Below are 21,141 nucleotides of genomic sequence, written 5' to 3'. Positions count from 1 at the left end.
TGTAGCTAGATACCAAGTAGGAATTTGCTCTAAAAATGGTGGTGGTGGCTCTGACATAAAAATGGACATAATGGTCTATATACATTGATGCTGGACATAACTGGACATAAGTTAAATATTTGTTAAAAAAAATAATTTTTGTAATAAAAGTTAATTTTTTTAAATCTATGGTTCACTTTACCAAACTTTTAATTCATAGTCAAATTTGATTTTTTTATAAAAAATTAAGTAATCGTGTGGGGAAAAAATAAATATGCCATTTTAATTGCCTATTTGTCTAATTTGTAAAATTCATATTAGAGTATTCAAAAAGCGTATACAGGGTGAAATTTTTTCTACGACCCAAACGAACAAATTTTTTAAAGCCAGGCCTGATTTTTTTCTAGTTTGAATAAATCAGTTGATTAGGTGGTAATAGTGTAACGATTGATCAAAATAAGAGACAAATCGATCTGACCGTTCAAAAATTATGACGAATACAAATTTCTGTCAAAATGCGAAACTCGCCCTGTATATTATTAAACAATGGGAGCAGACACTTTTTAATGGTCATTTGTTATTCCCCATAGGAGCCTCTATATGAGGTAGGAGTATGTACAGTTCCGCATGACTCACCCTGTATAGCAGGAGACCTGAAAGCTATGGGCGTGGAAAATTGGATAGAGGTTGCTCAAGACAGAGATGCTGTGGAGTCAGCTAAAACCCACGAAGGGTTGTAATCCCACGGAGTAAGTAAGTAAACAATGAAACAACATAACTCAACATTGAAGCCACAGATGACGATGAGACAGAAGACGAAGATTTTCTTTGGAAATTCCATTCAATCAACAAGTCCTAAATGCATGAGTGTGTATGTACAGATAATGTAATTTGGACTATGAGACCTATGGAACAACCGGATATAATTGCGATTGGAATAATAGGCTATTGATTATGTACTATTGTAGAAAGGAACTACAACGTTAACGGGGTTTTATTATTTCATATGGTCAATGAATCTCTACATATGAAAAAACCGCGGAGTGCTACCATTTAAAGGGGTGCGTTTTTGAGAAATGGGTGAATTAGTCCCTGGGCACAGGTTACATTAGGGTGAGTTCTATGCACTTTTGGTAAAAACACGTCTACATAAAAATTGTTCCTGGTTAAATTTACTATCTAAATATAACTTTTTAAAGTCAAAGATATTTTTTTACAAAAATATATTCAAAAGAAAAAGCACAAAGAAACCCAAAAGAAAGAAATTTTGTTTTTTGTCCCATAACTTTTGTCCACGGGGATATAGGTATAGACATTGCTTCACAGAAAAAAACTTACATATTTTCTTAAAACGATGTTTGGTAGAGGTCATTAGGATTTACAGTTTTCGAAATACGATTTTTCAAAGTTCGCCACTCACAGCAATTTTGGGCAATTTTCTTTGTTATTTCGCAAATATTGTTATGTAACTTTTTTCTACGTAACTTTAGGCATGTGCAATGGTACAAGTAAGAGTAAAAAAAAGGTTATAATGAGAAATTTAAAAAATAATCCTAAAATCAAAAATCGTTGCAAGTACTTATTACATTTTGAAAAATAATATCTTGTTCAAAAATAATCCTAGAATTTTTTGTAATACACAATTTTAAAGTAAACAAAATAAGCTTTTTATTATATAATATAATATATACCTAAATGTAGAAGAAAAAAAGTTATAATGAGAAATTTCAAAAATAATCGTAAAAAATGTAAAAAATAATATTTTTTTTATATTAGGTATTACATATAATATACAGGGTGTCTGCGTAACTTGGAACCATATGGGAAACTTTTTAATATCAATTTTACGAAAAAAACTCATTCTTTATAAAGTGCTCTTCATAGTCTTAAATCTAAGATGCAATCATCAGATATCAAATTTTGTCAACAGTATACGAGGTATGTTAAAAAAATATGAATTTCGCTCAAGAGCAAACTACCGTTATATTTCAAAATATCAAAAAATTTTATTATGAAAAGTTATTTGTAATTACAAACCATATTCAAATATGCAACAACAGCCTTCTACTTGAAAAAATTTCTGAAATGTTCCTAAATTAGTGATTCCGAACATCATTTTTATTTATTAGATATGTAATAATTCTTTTATTAATAATTTTAGGAAAAAAAGTTATTCTTCATAAAAATCTGCGCATGGTCTAAACCTCAACATGCAACCATCAGTTATTCAGGTTTGTTAGTTTTATACGAGGTGTGTCGAATAATATGAATTTAGAAAGAATTCTAGAATTCATATTATTTGACACACCTCGTATAAAATTAACAAACTTGGATAACTGATGGTTGCATCTTGAGGTTTAGACCATGCACAGATTTTTATGAAGAATAAATTTTTTCCTAAAATTATTAGTAAAAGAGTTATTACATGTCTAATAAATAAAAATTATTTTCGAAATCGGTAATTTAGGAAAATTTCAGAAATTTTTTTTTTTCAAGTAGAAGGCTGTTATTGCATATTTGAATATGGTTTTTAATTACAAATAACTTTTCATAATAAAATTTTTTGATATTTTGAAATATAAAGGTAGTTTGCTCTTGAGCGAAATTCATATTTTTTGACATACCTCGTATACTGTTGACAAAATTTGATATCTGATGATTACATCTTAGGATTTAGACTATGCAGAGCACTTTATAAAGAATGACTTTTTTTCGTAAATTGATATTAAAAAAGTTTCCCATATGGTTCCAAGTTACGCAGACACCCTGTATAATATAATATTATATAATATATTATATATTATTTTATTTTTATATTATATTATAAAAAATTGTTAAAAGTAGAAATCCTTGAAAAACCATAATCTCTTTAAAAAAAGTCGTACAACGTTATACAGTAGACCATTTTAAGAGGATCGGTACGTTTTTTCGGCTGCAATGCTATTCAAATGGGGATTTATTTTTTTCGAATCCTGAGAAAACCAATAAGTATTTTTTAAAAATTTAAACGCAGAATGAAAGATTACGTTATTAGCGAGGGCCGAAAGTCCCTAAGAACTTCTATAATGTTTATTTTAATAAGTTACAGGGGTGAAAAACTAAGAGAAAATTTAGTGTTATTTTTAATTTCAAATATCTCATTCAAAATAAACTTTTTATTTATTCTAAGGGACTTTCGGCCCTCGGTAATAATTTAGTCTTTCATTCTGCGTTTAAATTTTTTAAAAATATTTATTGGTTTTTTCAGGATTCGAAAAAAATGAACTCAATGTTCGTGGTAATATTTTCCAAATCTATCTTTGTCATACAACGCACTCAGTCGAATAGAATATTGTCAGTCAGACACTGACAATCAGTGACAATTTTAAATAATTATTTGACATGAATCGGGAATATTTTTAGTTGGTAATTAAATAATATTGATAAATATACAGGGTGTCCCGAAAAGATTGGTCATAAATTATACCACACATTCTGGAGTCAAAAATAGTTCGATTGAACCTAACTTACCTTAGTACAAATGTGCTCATAAAAAAAGTTACAGCCCTTTGAAGTTACAAAATGAAAATCGATTTTTTTCAATATATCTAAAACTATTAAACATTTTTTATTGAAAATGAACACGTATCATTCTTATGGCAGTATCATCTTAAAACATAATTATAGTGAGATTTGTCCACCCCATAAAAATTTTATTGGGGTTTTGATCCCTTAAACCCCCCAAACTTTTGTGTACGTTCCAATTAATTCATTATTGTGGTACCATTAGTTAAACACACCGTTTTTAAAACTTTTTTGCCTCTTAGTATTTTTTCGATAAGCGAGTTTTTCTCGAGATGCGGCTTCTTTTTTAATATATTTACATAAAAATTTTATGGGAGTTTTGTTCCTTTAAACCCCTCAAATGTTTGAGTATGTTCCAATTAAACTATTACTGTGGTACCATTAGTTAAACACAGTGTTTTTAAAACTTTTTTGCCTCAAGTCTTTTTTTGATAAGTCACCTTTTATCGAGATGTGGCTTCTTTTTCAAAATATACCTATTAATGTAAATTATAAATCAATTTTCAGATTATTAACAGGTCTCTATAATAGTACTTAACCATATACAAATATGTGGTGGATTCGATAAATATTCAAAATATCTCGATAAACACTGGCTTATGGAAAAAGTCCTAAGAGGCAAAAATGTTTTAAAAACAGTGTTTAACTAATGGTGCCGCACTAATCATTAAATTGGAACGTACACAAAAGTTTGGGGGGGTTTAAAGGAATAAAACCCCGATAAAATTTTTATGGGGTACACAAATTTCACTTTAATTTTTATTTAAGATGCTTCTGCCATAAGAATGCCCCATGTCCATTTTAAATGAAAAATATTTAAGAGTTTTCGATATATGAAAAAAAATTGATTTTTATTTTGTAAATTCAAAGGGCTGTAACTTTTTTCGTGTGCACTATTGCATATAGGTAAGTGAAGTTAAATCAACCTATTTTTGGCCCCAGAATCTGTGATATAATTTATGACCAATCTTTTCGGGACACCCTGTATAGTGTATTTGATAAATAATTGATTTAAGAGGTAAACTTTATAAAACGTTATTTATTGTGTATTATTTATGGAAGATAGAAGCAGAGAATACATCAAGATATATTCTGCGATCCAAGTATTTTGTTGCTAAAGATGTTCAAAATTGTAAGCGTTCCATAGTAACAATATATTATTAAAAAATCACTGTAATACTTTGCCTTTTTTCTCGATTGAGTATTAGTTTTTGTTGTAGGTACATATAAATTATTACAATCACTGAATACATAGCTAGTGAAAAAATTATCACATTTATTAACTGAATTAATAATTTTCAATTATACAAAAAATAACAGTTATCCAAGAACATTCAAAAGCCACCTCAATAAAAAAATGATTAAAAAAAATCACAACGAAAGGAAATAATTCCAAATAAAAACAAAAATCGTTGAAAATTAGATATAGGTATGTAAAACAGTTCTTTGTAAAATTGGAGCAGGATTGTGATTGGATACCTACCTAAACAAATCAGTAGAAAGCAGGAAGCACTCCTTTAGAGCTTCAGCATAAATAATACAAATAATTCCAAAAAGGTAAGATGGCGAATGGACATTGACTCCGAAGCCAATAATGCTCAAACAGACACACACAATGGGGGAATTAAATTAAGATAATGAAATTCGAACCAATAGGGATAATTCCTATTTTAAATATTTAAAAATCGTTTTTTTGCTCTTCTCAAAAATTTGGCTTTTTGCAGTTACATCATTCTTATTCCGGACCGGCGATATGCAGTAATAATACGAAAAAAATGATCTCCTTATATTTAACTTACCTTTTCATATAATTCAGTGTCTGTATCTGAAAATCCTAACTTTGTATCGATCACCTGAAGTTCTTCCAGATTATTAAGTGAAATGATAAGCTTTCTGAGCTTCTCTGCAGGAATCCAATAAATTCCATTAATATTGAGTACTTTTATGAAATCTCTATCCATTTCGTATTTAATTATCATAAAGAGATTCATGTCGCTGCTTTCATATCTTTTTGATAAATCACAGATGCTAAAATGGTATTTTATAAATTAGGCTATTGATTATGTTCAAAATAAGAGAGCTAAAAGGAACTACAACGTTAACTGGATTTTATTGTCTCATATGGTCAATGGAACTCTAAATTTGAAAAAACCGCGGAGTGCTACCATTTAAATGGGTGCGTTTTTGAGAGCTTTCTCATTTTCTTTGAGAAAGGGGTGAATTAGTCTCTATGCACACAGTGAATTAGGGTGAGTTCTATGCACTTTTGGTACAAAGACGTCTACAGCAAAATTGTTCCAGGTTAAATTTACCATCGAAATATCACATCTCAAAGTCAAAAATATTATTTTTTACAAAAATATATTCAAAAGAAAAGCAAGAAAAAAACACGAAAGAAAGCAATTTTGTTTTTTGCACCATAAGTTTTTTCCACAAGAATATAGGTATAGTCATCGTTTCAGCGAAAAATAACTTCCATCATTTTTCTTTAAAATGACGTTTGGGAGAAGTCTCTAGGATTTGTAATTTCCGAAATAGGATTTTTCAAAGTTCGCCGCGCATAGCATTTTTGGGCCATTTTCCGCATTATTTCGCAAACATTGTTCTGTAACTTTCTCTACACGCATTTCTAGGTATACACAATGGTACATTTAGTAGAAAGAGAAGTCAATTACCTTTAAAATGGTCTATTGTATAAGGTTGTACGACTATTTTTAAGCAAGTTATGGTTTTTCAAGATTTTATACGTTTAATGATTTTTGATGTTTTTTGTGACTATTTTTTAACTTTCTCATTATGACTTTTTTTCTTGTACCTTTAGGTATATACATTGTAGAATAAAAAAAGCTTATTTTCTTTACTTTAAAAATGTGTATTGCAAAAAATTCTAGGACTATTTTTAAAAGGATCCAAGGGTATCCGTAATTTGAGAAAAATTTTAATTTTTTTAATTAGAAGAACATAATTACAATATTATTACATAATTTTTAATTCCAAATAATTTTTCTTAATAACACTTTTCTATATTGTGAAATATAAAGGTACTTTACTCTCGAGCGAAATTCATATTTTTAACATACCATGCATACACTATTGATAAAATTTTATATCTGATAATTGCATCTTAGGTTTTAGACTATGCAGAGCATTTTATAAACAAAAATTTTTTTCATAAAGTTAATAATAAAAAAGTTTTCTATATGTCACACTTTGAAAAAGCATAGCTTATTTAAAAATAGTCCTAAATTTTTTTATAATACACCTTTTTAAAGTAAAGAAAATAAACTTTATTTTTTATTGCACAATGTATATACCTAAATATACAAAAAAAAAGTTATAATCAGAAATTTAAAAATAATCATAAAATATATCAAAAATCATTAAAAGTATAAAACTTTGAAAAACCATATCCTGCTCAAAAATAGTCATATTGCCTTCTGCAATAGACCATTTTAAAGGTAATTGTCTCTTCTTATTATTAAATGTAACATTGCATATACCTAAAGCTGCGTAGAAAAAAGTTACAGAACCATGTTTTCGAAGTAACAAGGAAAATGGCCCAAAATCGCTGTGAGTGGCGAACTTTGAAAAATCATATTTTGGAAACTATAAATCACAAGGACTTCTGTTAAACGTAATTTTATAGAGGAATGATGGAAGCTTTTTTTTCTGTGAAGCAATGCCTACCTATATGCCCGTGGAAAAAAGTTTTGGGGCAATAAACAAAATTAATATCTTTCGTGTTTTTTTCTTGCTTTTCTTTTGAATATATTTTTGTAAAAAAAATTATTTTTGACTTTAAGATGTGATATTTCGATAGTAAATTTATCCTGGAACAATTTTCCTGTAGACGTTTTGCACCAAAAGTGCATAGAACTCAAACTAATTTGCCCTGTGCCTAGGGACTAATTCACCCCTTTCTCAAAAATGCGCCCCTTTAAATGTTAGCACTCCGACGTTTTTTCAGATTTAGAGGTCCATTGACCATATGAAACAATAAAACCCCGTTAACATTGTAGTTCCTTTCTAAAATACATAATCAATAGCCTATATGAAATTGATGGTGAAAATTAGAGTAATCAGATTTCTAGTTATTATAAAATACCTAGTACAGTTCACTGACTGTAACGTGGCCAGTGGTGGTAATCATTTCTGCATCAAACATACAAGCATTCTAGTGAACACTCTGCGTAACGCCAATATCAAGTACGGTGGTCTAGTTATATTTCTCTGTCATGCAAGTGTGAGCGTATTTACCAAGAGGTGGGAGTAATGGAACGAAACAAACAGAGAGAGAAAGCTAAGCACCAGTAGAGAGAGATAGATAGACCACCAACCCGAACTGTGCTATACTATTATTTGTACCTGGCCTAATCTACTTGTTATTATATCTATGGTTATAACCCCCAAAACCCCCCTAGTTACACCACTGGTTCCAAGTGGTTAACACATTAACGGACATGCCTCATATCTAGACACATCTTCTTATGGAGTAAGTGACTTGACTTCATATGCAGTCGTGTCCGTGAATGTGTTAATGAACTGATGCTAAACATGTGGGAAAGTGTGTAGTATGTAGTAGTGATCTGTCTATTAACATTACACTGTAGTAAGTGGTATTGGAACATATATGGACCAAATACATACAAGAACTCTTTTATGATACTTAATAGGTCCAAACAACCTCCATCCTACATGTAATGACCTCTAATATGTAACTAATCACATCAGATGAAGTTGAACAAGCAGTATATCACAACTAAAAGATGACAAAGCTCCTGGACCTGACAATACATATGCTGAACTAATAAAACTATTTAACAGTGATGGTACACAATGCCTAACAAAAATATTGAATGGCATATATTTAAGTAAGCGGAGTAATACCAAGAACATGGCTGAAGTCACACAAAAATCTATGTGTGTAGTTCAACACAACAACCAAAAATCTTTTCAGAACAGCAGTGAGCAAAGTACAGATTGCCATGATGGTCGCAAACGTCTGAAAAGGATAGACACTACAAGGAGAAGTGATATTATCATCATTTTGTATTCTAGAAAATAGTCTCTTATCTTCATAGGTATATTATTCAGTAATACATTTCCAAGAGCATAGAGTTCATTCATCTGAGTCTCACTGGGAAGATCATGCACCGACGCTATATTTAGAATGAGGCAGGTTCAAGAGAAATTGTTAGAATAGAACAAACCGGCATACTTATGTTTCGTCAACCTTAAAAAGGCATTTGACAGGGTCAAATTAAAAGATGCTATCCATTTATTGTAAGCAAGCAAGGTACCTCTAGAAATAATTAAAATTATCGAAAATATCTACCAGAACAACACAATAAGAGTAAAGGTAGATGAAGAACTAACTGACCCAATTGAAGCTGGCAATGGGATAAGACAGGGAGACTCTCTGAGTCCTCTATTGTTCAACCTGATCATGGATGAAACAATAAAAAAAGTAAGAACAAAAAAAGGATACCAAATGGGAGAAAAACAACTTAAAATAAGCTGCTATGCAGACAACAAAATACTAATCTGTCAAAGTGAAGATGATTTACAACATATGCTGCGTCAATTTAATATAACCGCTAGAAAATTTAACATGTTAATTTCCTTAAAAATGACTAAATGCATGGTTATAACAACAAATCTAATAAGGTGTAAATTAGAGCTGGAGGGTCAGATAATAGAACAAGTGATGGAGTTTAAATATCTAGGCATCACACTATCTAGCTATAGAAAGCTCAGGTGAATAAAGCAGGCTGCCTGAATGACACAATATGGAGAAATAAAAATATCAGAAAAGAAGTGAAAGGCAGAATTTACAAAAAAATCATCAGACCAATAATGACATACATGGCAGAAACACAACCTGATACAGAAAGTACAAAAATAATGCTAGAAACGGCAGAGACGAAAACACTTCGAAAAATCGATGGTAAGACATTATGGGATAGGTGCAGACATACGACAGAGATGCAAGGTGGACACCATTAATAACTGGGTGAAAAAGAGACGATAAAAATGGAACTTCACATAAGCCAAATGACAACAAATATAGTAGTAAGGACTGTGACAGACGGTTCTCCAATAGGAAGACGATCAATGGGAAGACCACGACAACGATGGAATGACAACTTATTGGAGGCACATTGAAAAACACAGTCATGTCTACACAGAAAGATGAAGAAGAGGAGTCTCAGTGAAGATTTTCCAAACCAACAGAATTTATATAATTACAATACAGAGTTCATAAACATATAATTAAATAGAATTACCTTATTAAGTTCCTTTCTTTTAAGTAAACCTTAAACTTTTCTATCCTACACAATTGGATTAAATCAAATGTTTCTACATATTGTAAGATTTGCATTAAAATTTCAGCAGGTAAGTTATCCATGTTTGTCTATTAAGATTGTTACAACTTACAACTTACAACAATGAAAATAAAAATATATATACTATGTCTATAGGAACCCTATTAGACTTTGCACACATTACAATATGTTACAATAAGTGTATTTTAAAGTACATCTAAAATGTACCTAAGAATAAATCACTGTTTTAATTTAATATCTAACAATATTATGCCGAGTTAACTCTATTTTTAATTAAATTAACATCACATCATCATAATGTATTTATGAAGATAAATCAAGATTTTGGTTTTGGTGCCAAAACATTTGTTGTATGGTGACGTTATATGTCAGTAGTCAGTCAGTACACTGTCAAGTCAAGTCAGTGGAGTGGAATCCTGAGTCAATCAATGTCGTCATTGGGGTCAACGATTTAAAACTATTCCGATACAACTCCTCCGCTATTTAGACCCGATAGAATGACAAAATAAAAAGTAGAATGAAAGCTTCTATAGTTTCTGCAAAAATTCTATAAATTTGCGAAAACAAAGCGAATTGCAATCAGAGATTGCAATACATCTAAAATGGATGATTTTCTAAGATGGATATTATAACTATCACTTAAAAAAGAAGAATAATTTAATCGAGGAATGTCAAAGTCGATCAAAAACAAAATACAAACAGTTTGTTGTTTTGTATTTGAAAAATAATTTTAGTTGAAAGTTGAAAGTTCCTATCGTATATTTTTATTGAATTGTTACTGATTTTATTATTGTTTTTTCCTGGAAGTGTCCAATCCTGTTTAAAATTATGGAATCCACAGATGAGGTTACTTTAAAACAATCAGAGTTAGGGAGTGAAGATGTAAATCATTTTGAAGTCAAAACTAAGCAAGAATTTGATGAACCTGATTTTGGGTTGGATAGTATAGACCAACAGTATACGAAGACTGAATTAGCCACAGAATTGGACATTGAAACTATTAAGAATGAACAAGAAGATGACACAGGTGAGATATAAATATGTGAATGTCTTCAACAGTCATACTTGGGTGTTGTTTGGCCAATTGGGTCTCTTTTTCTTCATGGTTTCGATGAGCTATGGTTTTTTTTTCAATAGACTGGCGACCTATTGTCCTTTTCATGAGCATTTTTCAGTGCCTAACAAATGATAGGAAAAAGGGTAAGTCCATGATAATACACATTTATGACCATAGATAAATAATATAGTATTACCGGATATAAATTATAAATAATAAATAATATAGTAAATTATAAATAATATAGTATTACCATAGATAAATAATATAGTATTACCGGATAGATAGGCAACTCACTGTAAAAATTTGGTTCCTTTCGCCACATGCGACCGTAGTGTTAACTAATCACCATTTGGCGGGAAATTTAAATGGACAAGCATTAATTTCATCCGTTCAGCGCCTCTTGCGGGTCCTTTTGTTACTAATTAAAATATCTTCTTATTTTAGGAGAAATAATCTCACCTATATTATTAAAATAAAATACCAGAACTTACAAAGCTTGTTAAAGTATTTTATTTAAATAATATCTAAGTACTACTTATAACTTATTCGGAATTCCCAAGTTACAAAATGTATATGTTATTTTTGCTGTCAAATTTAGTAAGGAAAAGGGATATAAAAAAAGTTAGACAATGTTTTTGTAAATATAGGTACCTACGTGTATTTATTTGTTGTTTCGTTTCAGATAAAACAGTTATAAACTAATTACTATTTACCTATCTATGCATTTTTCTAACTTTTCTATGATTTGTACACAACCGTACACAACAATAATAAACCATGTTCAGTTTCTTTATTAACACAACACAAAACTTCTTTCGTTTCGTAACTAAAACAAAACTACACTTTATCAACGAAGGATAAGGAACCAACTTAAATTGAAATTACTAAGAACAAATCGTTAAAGATAATACAATAAAAACTGTAAACTAATGGAAAATTATTTCCACTAACTTTCATTGTCATTACTTTTGACAGAATTGACATTGCCGAGTTAAGCCTCGAGTTAAGCCTCGTTTGATTATTTTATTTGTGACATTCAGATATGGCGTTAACATAAATGATTGGTTAAAGTCTTCTTGAGCGAGATAGGCTGTCATTTCTCTTTATTAGCTGACCGTAGTGAAAGTGATGGGGGAAATTCCCCAGTTTGTTCATATAAGATTCCAGGGCATGTTTATGACATTTATTCTAACATGACATTTTAGTTAAATCTGACAGTTGTCACACTTTATTTTCAATTTGGAATAAAAACAAATCAAATGTGTTTCTTGCATTTATAAAATGGTAGTTTCTTTGATTTGTATAGTCTTATAAATTATACAGATTATATTTGTAATATTATAATCTAATTAAAAAAAATTATTTTTTTATTATGGCGCCATCTATCGACAACTAGAATAATCACTGAACTAGAATAATTACCAAAGTAATCACAGACGTGCCTTTTTTTCTGTCATATACAATTTAATGCGTTAGAAAGAAATCGAAAAACTGTGACGCACTGAAAGATGATCATAAGAAAAGGAATAGCAGATTCTCATCATCACACTGTCCTTATGGAAACATTAATTCCTTCATTATTAGTCACCCTAGTTAGATGAGCCATGCTTACGATTTGAGGCAAATTACTTTTTCTGCCATTTTTACTTGCAATTAAATATCCTTTTTCTGCCACAGTTTCCATCACAGCCCATGACTAGGATTCCGAGACGTGTAGTCTCTATGATAGTCAAATCTATCATTTGACTCGTTTCTATACACACTGGCATTCCGTTCATCAAAATATTCACCTCAAAGCATTCGCCAGAAAGCGAGGTGTTAAGACGTATCGCTTCCTATCATAATAGCCATATCACAAAGAACCCCGATTATCTGTGCTCCTCGGGACCGGCCGTGGCACGGATAATTGAAAAGCATGGATAATCCGTACATGTATTTCTTATAGGATATAATAAATAAAAAGATAACAGAAAAAATAAATCTTTCAATATTTGTCTCTTTTTAGGCGTAGAGGCTCTGAGCTTCGCTGGTGTCACTAACTAGCGGATTACTAATGCGACTTTTACTAGAAATTTTTAGATTTAATATTTATTTTTTTTCACATAATATTTACAAAGCAAAAAAGTAATTAAATTGTAATAGATTTTTGAAGTTACACTTCTTTACGATTGAGAGTGAAATTTTATAATTCTGGGCGCATGCACACACAGACAATATGTAGTTCGTTGCTAATCTTTCATGTTATGTATCAGCGCAAATAAGCCATTAGATAGATAGAATTTATTCATCCACAAAGTTTTAGTACAAGAGTACAATATATAGTAAAAGTACATATACGATTAAAATAAAACAGTGATTATAATAAAATAAATAAGAAATAAAAGTTACAAATAAAAATTTAGAACTCTTGTTGCAAAAATGTTAAAAATTTAAAAATACATCAATACTGTAGAATGTGTTGTCCATTAAAAATGAATACACAGTTTGGCGAAAACCTTTATGTGAAGAATTACTGAGAGTTAATATATTGACTATTTTATTGTAACATTTTATTCCAATATATTCAGGTGCATGTTGGGATACACCTAATCTAGAGAAAAGTTGTCGAAAATTTGATTTACCTCTAGTATCATGTGAGTGAATGTCCTCATTTCTGTCAAACTTAAGCTTGTTTTTCTCAATGTGCAATATTAATTGGAAAATTAAAAGGCTAGGTAGTGTTAAAATATTAGACTTCTTAAATACGGCCTTGCAAAAAGCAATTTCTTTTGAGCTATAAATGCTTGTTCAAAATGAGATGAGCAACCCCAAAATATTAAGCCAGACTGAAGTACAGACTGGACTAAACTAAAGTAAATCATTCGCAATATATCAAATGAGGCAGTTTCTCTTAAATTACGCATTATATAGCTACATGTACTTAACTTTGCTGATACATGATTCACATGAGTTTCCCATGTAAGTTTATGATCTAGGGTTACCCCCAAAAATTTCGTTGTAGTATAACTTTCTACTGATTTGCCATCCACATGTAAATAAAAGTCGGAATTTGGAGTAAAGTTTTTTGGTAAGAAACGCATAAAATGTGTTTTTGTTACGTTGAGCTAGAGTCCATTATTTTTACAATATGTGCTAAATTCAGCAGACGCAAAATTGTTATTTTCCACCAGTTGTATGGGTTCACTGTGAGACATGAGAATATTGGTATCATCAGCATACTGAACAATTTTATCTGGCATTGAACAAAACGTGTTTAGGTCACTTACAAATGACTTAAACTTACAATAATGAAAAATAAAGGCCCCAGTATTGAGCCTTGAGGTACACCCATCGTACATTGAAGTGGCCTCGACGTTACATTATCCACTGTGACTACTTGAGTTCTATTACTTAGATAAGATAGGGCCCAATTAGAGTTCATGATCAACCATATCAAATGCACGACTAAGGTCATAAAAAAGATCCAATTCATGGAAAAGTTATTTACCAGCAATTTTATTGCTGGAATGGAATTATAAGATCCTATATATTAATAATATAGGTATGCAAAGTCCGCAGATAGTGTGCTACTTTTTTTATAAACAAAATGGCGCCGACAAATCGTATTTTTTTCAATTTTTGCTCTATAACTCCGAAGATTTTAACTTTACAACAAAAACACCCAAATAAAAATTCACCACAATTAAATTTTGCATAGAGATCTGTTTTTCACGATTTGCTTCGACGAAAATGTTCCTCGGAAAATGCGGGTTTTCCTAACAAAAACTCTAATTTTCAAATAAAGTTTTAGGTAAGTAATTATTAATCAATAATTAAATAACTTAGTGACATCAAAGCTTTCTTGGTATAGATTGTAATTTCAGAAGCCGGTGAAAATTAAACGAATATTTTAGCAACAATTCAATTGTTAATTAACAATTTACGATCGCAATAACAGTGGCGGCTGGTCAGGGTCGGCAGTGCCGACCCACACATTTATGAACACATTATAAATTTTTTTATATATAATTTATGTTGATGATATTCGTTTCTGTGAAATAAAAAATATCTGTGAGATAATACAGACCAAATTTTATTAATTGTTTTTAAAAGAATTCGATCGATCCATACGTTAAGTGATCCTTGCGCGCTGTGCGTAAGAGACTTTTCAAATTAATGATCCTATAGCCATGCACCCGATTGCGATAGACCCGCTTCGGCAAGCCGTACCCCAGATTGACGATTTGCTTGTAATAAAAAGCTGCGGAATATTAGCCGATAGGCAACCAATTATACATTCCCCGTATTCATTTTAATGGCAAGTCCGGCAGATACCAATCTGCCGATCGGTGATCTGCAAACAGCAGCAAGTCACCTATCTAGCCACGTACCTTGCTAGCGTGCCCGGGATGAAACTATGAAATAAGTAGTTTTACGTCGTTTAATTATTGATAGTCACGTACCTTGCTAGCGCGCCTGGGATGAAACCATGAAATAAGTAGTTTTACGTCGTTTAATAATTATTGATATTGTAGTTTTTTTAAGTTGCCATGAATTACCATTTAGGAGACAGGATGAATCGGAGCATTCATTAAATCAAGTTAATTATAGAGAAAAAATAAAATTGTTTAACAAATATGATCTGGAACTTTCTAATTTACTTTATGTCTCGAAGAGATTTAGCAACGTACCTAAAAGAGCACAGAATGAAAGAATCAATTAGTAGTTACATTTTGATCCTTTTTGGTAGAAGTAGACGAAACTACTGATAGAGGTAACATGTCATTCACAATTATCAATTGTTCTTCGATACTCGTTACGTCTAATATTTATGAGAGGTTTTTAGGTTTTCAGACATGAGTAGAAGCCATAAGACAGAATATATTTTTGGTGCTTTAAAGGGCAGATTAAAATTTGTTGACATCAAAAATAAATTGGTAAGGCAAACTTATGACGGCGCTGCCTTGATGTCCGGTGAATTGTATGGTCTCTAGGCAAAAGTTAAAACTATTACACCCTTGCTTTATTTACTCACTGTCATAAGTCATTTACCTCTTTGACGATTCAAAATTTAAAAGTTACGCCAAAGAATTTTCAAAATATCTATTAGACAAGTTCATTAAAAATTATCCATGATTCTTTAATCAAATAAAATGAAATTTAAAATATGAAATAAAATGAAATAAAAGACAATGCAATTTTATATGCTGATTCAAATATTTTCGGAAGATGGGATAAGTTACAAAATATGTATAATTGTATATACTGCAATTCATTAGGTACAACAAACTGTTCCCGGAATTAATAAATTATTGTTCTCAAATTTGGGCAAATTCTGCCTCAAATGAACGGGATTTCTCTTATCTCAGAAGAGTCAAGACGTATTGTCGAAACACCATGAAACAAGAGAGAATGTCAAGCTTGTCTCAAATGTCAATAAAAAAAAACTTTTAAAATCTCTCCAAAACAATAATAAATTTTACAATGACGTTATAACCCATTTTGGTACTTCGAAACAACATAGACTAGAGTTAATTTATAAACAGGTTTAGGTTCTAAATTTATAGGAAAAAACAAAAAAAAAAAATTAACAAAAACCAAAAATCTCCTATGAAATTGAAGCCTTTTAATTAGATGACATACCTATATGAGGAGACAAAACCTTCCCGACCCTGTCCCTAAAGCCACGAGCCGCCACTGCGCAATAATAACCAAAATAATAATGATACATTGATCAAACTTATAAAGATGAGATGCTTATTTAATATTTTATCGACAAAATATAAATTTTTCTTTTTTTTGCATAATCTTTAAATTTTGAAAAAAAATAGTTATAATACGCTGGTCTAATTAGTAAAATATAAAGAAAGGTTATTTACCAGCAATTTTATTGCTGGAATCGAATTATAAGATCCTATATATTATTAATATACATAGGTATGCAAAATCCGCAGATAGTGTGCTACTTTTTTTATAAACAAAATGGCGCCGACAAATCGTATTTTTTTCAATTATTGCTCTATAACTCCGAAGATTTTAGCTTTACACCAAAAACACTCGAATAAAAATTCACCCCAATTTAATTCTACATAGTGGCAAGTTTTTCCCGATTTAAAATTTAAAATTTTTATTTCATTAGTAGTTCCAAAATGACACAAAATCTAGGCATCGGATAAAAAAGTTTATTTGAAGAAAGTGTATTTTTTTGTTCTTCTTAATGGCGGTACAGGCTCGTTTTTTTAATATTGTATTTAATTACAGAGTAATTTCCACATATTAATATATTTTTCAAATTAGGGCCTGTACCGCCATTCTTTATTATATTACGAATACGTGTGCCAAATATCTCGAAAAAATATTAAAAATTACAGCCGCAATCTTGGAACGCGTTTTGGCTACCTGTTAATCGCTACTGTATCACCTTAAGAACTTGTGTTGGACTGTCTCGATTTTTAATATGTAAATATAGACCAGTAAGGATCTGTTTTTAGGTAGATGTGGGAGGTGGCATTCAGATTTTTGCGGATAAAGTTAGGTGATAATTTCGTTAATAATAATTGATTTATGCGATGTGGGAGGTGGCATTCAGATTTTTGCGGATAAAGTTAGGTGATAATTTCGTTAATACTAATTGATTTATGCTCCTTCTCAAATATGCCCGGAACATTAATAAAAAAATTCAAATATTTAAAAATTTCGAATAACATCGATTTTTTTCTACTTTTTTTGTTTATAACTTTAAAACGATTCATTCTGGAACAAAGTCGTATAGGAATAAAACAAAGATAATTAAATTTTCTATCAGATGCGATTGGTTAAAAATGTCTTAATTAATCACAATAAAAAAATAGCAATAAATATAAAATAAGGGGGCAAAACAAGCCTGTCCTTATTCAGTGATTTTCCATCACTTAGGTTACACTTGGAATCTTCCTAATTCGCTTAGAAAATTTTTGTAATGTGCTAAAACCGTACACCAAATTTCATTAAAATTGACTTACTAGATTTTGAATAATAATTTTGCAATCTAAACTTTTTTAAAAAATTAAATTTTTTTAAAATCTTGCACAACAATGACTAGAACATACAAAGATTTGTCAATTTTTTTACATATAAAGAAGCACTCGGATTATTTAAGCAGCCTCAGCGATGTTTTAAAGTTATAAACAATTTTTTGGCTTATAAACAAATTAGTGCTGTGGCCAGGAGGGGGTGCTACGGGCTCCTTTATTTAGATGCATTTACCCAAGATTTTTATGTATTTTTTTACCCGTAGAACACGTTTTTTTTTTTGGTAACAGTTGAGTCGGATGTCGATAAGATTGTTATAAACAAAGAACATGAGGAATTACATAACATCGATTTTTCGCAAAATAAAACATTTTTTTGTATTTCTTGGGTAATTCTAAGCAAAAAATGTTCTTACAAGTTTTTTCGTAGGATGCATAGTTTTCGAGATAAACGCAGTGCAACTTTCAAAAAATCGAAAAATTGCAATTTTTAACGCGAATAACTTTTGATTAAAAAATAAAATAGCAATTCTGCTGACAGCATTTGAAAGTTTAAGTCAAATTATACCGGTTTTAATTATTTGCATTGCTAAAAATTATTTTTTTTTATTATTAAACAAATCTATTTGTTTATAAGCCAAAAAATTGTTTATAAGTTTAAAACATTGCTGAGGCCCCTTAAATAATCCGATTTTAATTATGTAAAGTGTATTAGATAGATAGAGCACCTCTTTATATGTAAAAAAATTAGTCAATTTCTAAATGGTCTACTTTTTGTTCAGAAAGATTTTAAAAAATTTGAACTTGTTTAAAAACATTTAGATTGCAAATTTATTATGCAAAATCTATTAGGTCGATTTTAATGAAACTTGGTACATGGTTTAAGTATGTTACAAAGAATTTCCTAAGCGGATTACTAAGGTTCTAAGTGCCACCAAAGTGGTTAAAAACATTGAATAAGAACAGGCGTATTTTGCTCCCTTATTTTGTATTTATTGCTATATTGCAGAGAAGGTAATACGTTAAGACATTTTTGACCAGTCGTATATCATACAAAATTCAATTATGTTTATTTTATTTCTCTACGACTTTGTTCCAAAACGAATCGTTTTAAAGTTATAAGCAATGAAAGCAGAAAAAAATCGACGTTTTTCGAAATTTTTAAATATTTTAATTTTTTTATTAATGTTCTGGGCATATTTGAGAAGGAGCATAAGTCAATTATTATTACTGAAGGTCTCACCTAACTTTATCTGCAAAAATCCGAATGCCACCTCTCACATCCAAAAATAGACGTTTTTTCACAGATCCCTTACTGGTCTAATATTATAGGTGGAGACCATATACAAGAACAATACTCTAGATGAGGTCTAACTAAAGAACAATATAGTAGTTTGATTCTTAAACTTGTTGACAGCGAGCTGAACGGTTGGTTGTTTAAGACCGCTTTACAACTTGCAAGAAAACTTGCTGCAATTTCTTGCATGACTAACTTTCATGCAATTATATTGCATGGTCTATATGAGCGATTTTACAGCTTGCAACCCGGCTTGCATACAATTAATGTTGAAAGTTTTACCTTTAACCTCTAACACATAACAGTAAATTTCGAAATGCCAAGACTATCAAAAACAGCCAAATATAAATAGAAGAGCGGATCACCCCCAAAAAAACGCTTATTTCTCGAGATACTGACCACGCAGAGGTGAATTGCCAATTTTAGTCATACTGTTTGTTTTTGACGGTGCTGAAAACGAAAATGAGGTTTGTTTTGAATTTCATATGGGGGAACATTGTCAAAATCGCAATTTTACCCCAAAAAGATAAAATCACGTTTTTTTACGTTTACCTCGCTACAACTCTGTTCCATTTCAATATTTTTTTCTGAACTTTTTACAGTATATAGCTCTAACATTTTTGAAGGCAATTGTACCTGTTTCAAGCTTTTATTCTTATTCCGATAAAGGTTATGAATTTTTCAAAGGAAAATGTGCGGATTTGTGCATTGCAAAGTTTAATCGCAAAAGTTGTGTGACGAAGTTTAAAGTTGAGCTTCTTAATCACGTTTATGTTAAGAGAGTACAAAGAAGTTTTCTGTTAAGTTTTAGATCAAAATGTTTTATAGAAAAAAAAATAGTGCAACTTTTAATGTCGACATTAGAAATCTCCAATATAACGCTTATTTTTCGAGATACTGACCAAAGGTGGTGAATGGCTAATTTTGGTCCCAGGTTATGTTTTTGACCGTAATGAAAACGAAAATGAAATTTATTTTAAATTTTAGGTGGGAGAATATTGTCAAAATTTCAATTGTACCCAAAAAATAAAAAAAAAATGAAATCACGTTTTTTTGCGTTAAGAGGATCGGTACGTATTTTCGGCTGCAATGCTATTCAAATGGGGATTCATTTTTTTCAAATCCTGAGAAAACTAATAAGTATTTTTGAAAAATTTAAACGCATAATGAAAGATTACGTTATTAGCGAGGGCCGAAAGTCCCTGAGAACTTCTATAATGTTTATTTTAATAAGTTACAGGGGTGAAAAAACTAAGAGAAAATTTAGTGTGATTTTTAATTTCAAATATCTCATTCAAAATAAACTTTTTATTTATTCTAAGGGACTTTCGGCCCTCGGTAATAATTTAGTCTTTCATTCTGCGTTTAAATTTTTCAAAAATATTTATTGGTTTTTTCAGGATTTGAAAAAAATGAACACAATGCCGTGGTAATATTTTCCAAATCTGTCTTTGTCTTACAACGCACTCAACCGAATATAATATTGTCAGCATATATTGTCAGTCAGACACTGACAATCAGTGACAATTTTAAATATTTGACATTGCATCGGGAATATTTTGAGAAATTGATTAAATATTATTGATATATACTGTATTTGATAAATAACTGATTTAAGACGTGAACTTAATAAAAAGTTATTTATTGTGTATTATTTGTGGAAGATCCAAGCAGAGAATACATCAGATATATCCTGTGATCCAAGTATTTTGTTGTTAGAGATGTTCAAAATTGTAAGCGTTCCAAAATAACAACATATTATTAAAAAATCACTTTAACACTTTTCCTCTTTTCTCGATTGATTATTAGTTTTTGTTGTACAAATAAATTATTACAATCACTGAAAACATAGTTAGTGAAAAAATTATCACATTTATTAACTGAATTAATAATTTGCAATTATAA

At 30.3% G+C, this 21,141-nt stretch overlaps 2 protein-coding genes across 3 annotated transcripts in view; one reads left to right on the top strand and one right to left on the bottom strand.

Moving 5' to 3' along the window:
• The window catches only part of LOC114332210 (uncharacterized), a 77,278-nt gene extending 67,025 nt beyond the window's left edge, over positions 1–10,253 (bottom strand). For both annotated transcript variants that reach the window (XM_050642123.1, XM_050642124.1), the window contains exons 1-2: positions 9,831–10,253; positions 5,343–5,571 (exon numbers count right to left, since the gene is read on the bottom strand). In XM_050642123.1, the coding sequence (XP_050498080.1) occupies positions 5,343–5,571; positions 9,831–9,952 (351 nt within the window). In that variant the 5' untranslated portion in view covers positions 9,953–10,253. The remainder of the gene's footprint in view (positions 1–5,342; positions 5,572–9,830) is intronic.
• A 358-nt stretch (positions 10,254–10,611) lies between these two features.
• The window catches only part of LOC114332208 (zinc finger protein 91), a 55,573-nt gene continuing 45,043 nt past the window's right edge, over positions 10,612–21,141 (top strand). The window contains exon 1 of the mRNA XM_028281959.2: positions 10,612–10,917. Coding sequence (XP_028137760.2) covers positions 10,719–10,917 — 199 coding nt within the window. The 5' untranslated portion in view covers positions 10,612–10,718. The remainder of the gene's footprint in view (positions 10,918–21,141) is intronic.

Source organism: Diabrotica virgifera, chromosome 1, assembly GCF_917563875.1.
Source record: "Diabrotica virgifera virgifera chromosome 1, PGI_DIABVI_V3a".
NCBI lineage: Eukaryota > Metazoa > Arthropoda > Insecta > Coleoptera > Chrysomelidae > Diabrotica > Diabrotica virgifera.
Note: the sequence above shows the minus strand (reverse complement) of the source record. Positions and strands in the feature narration are given on the sequence as shown.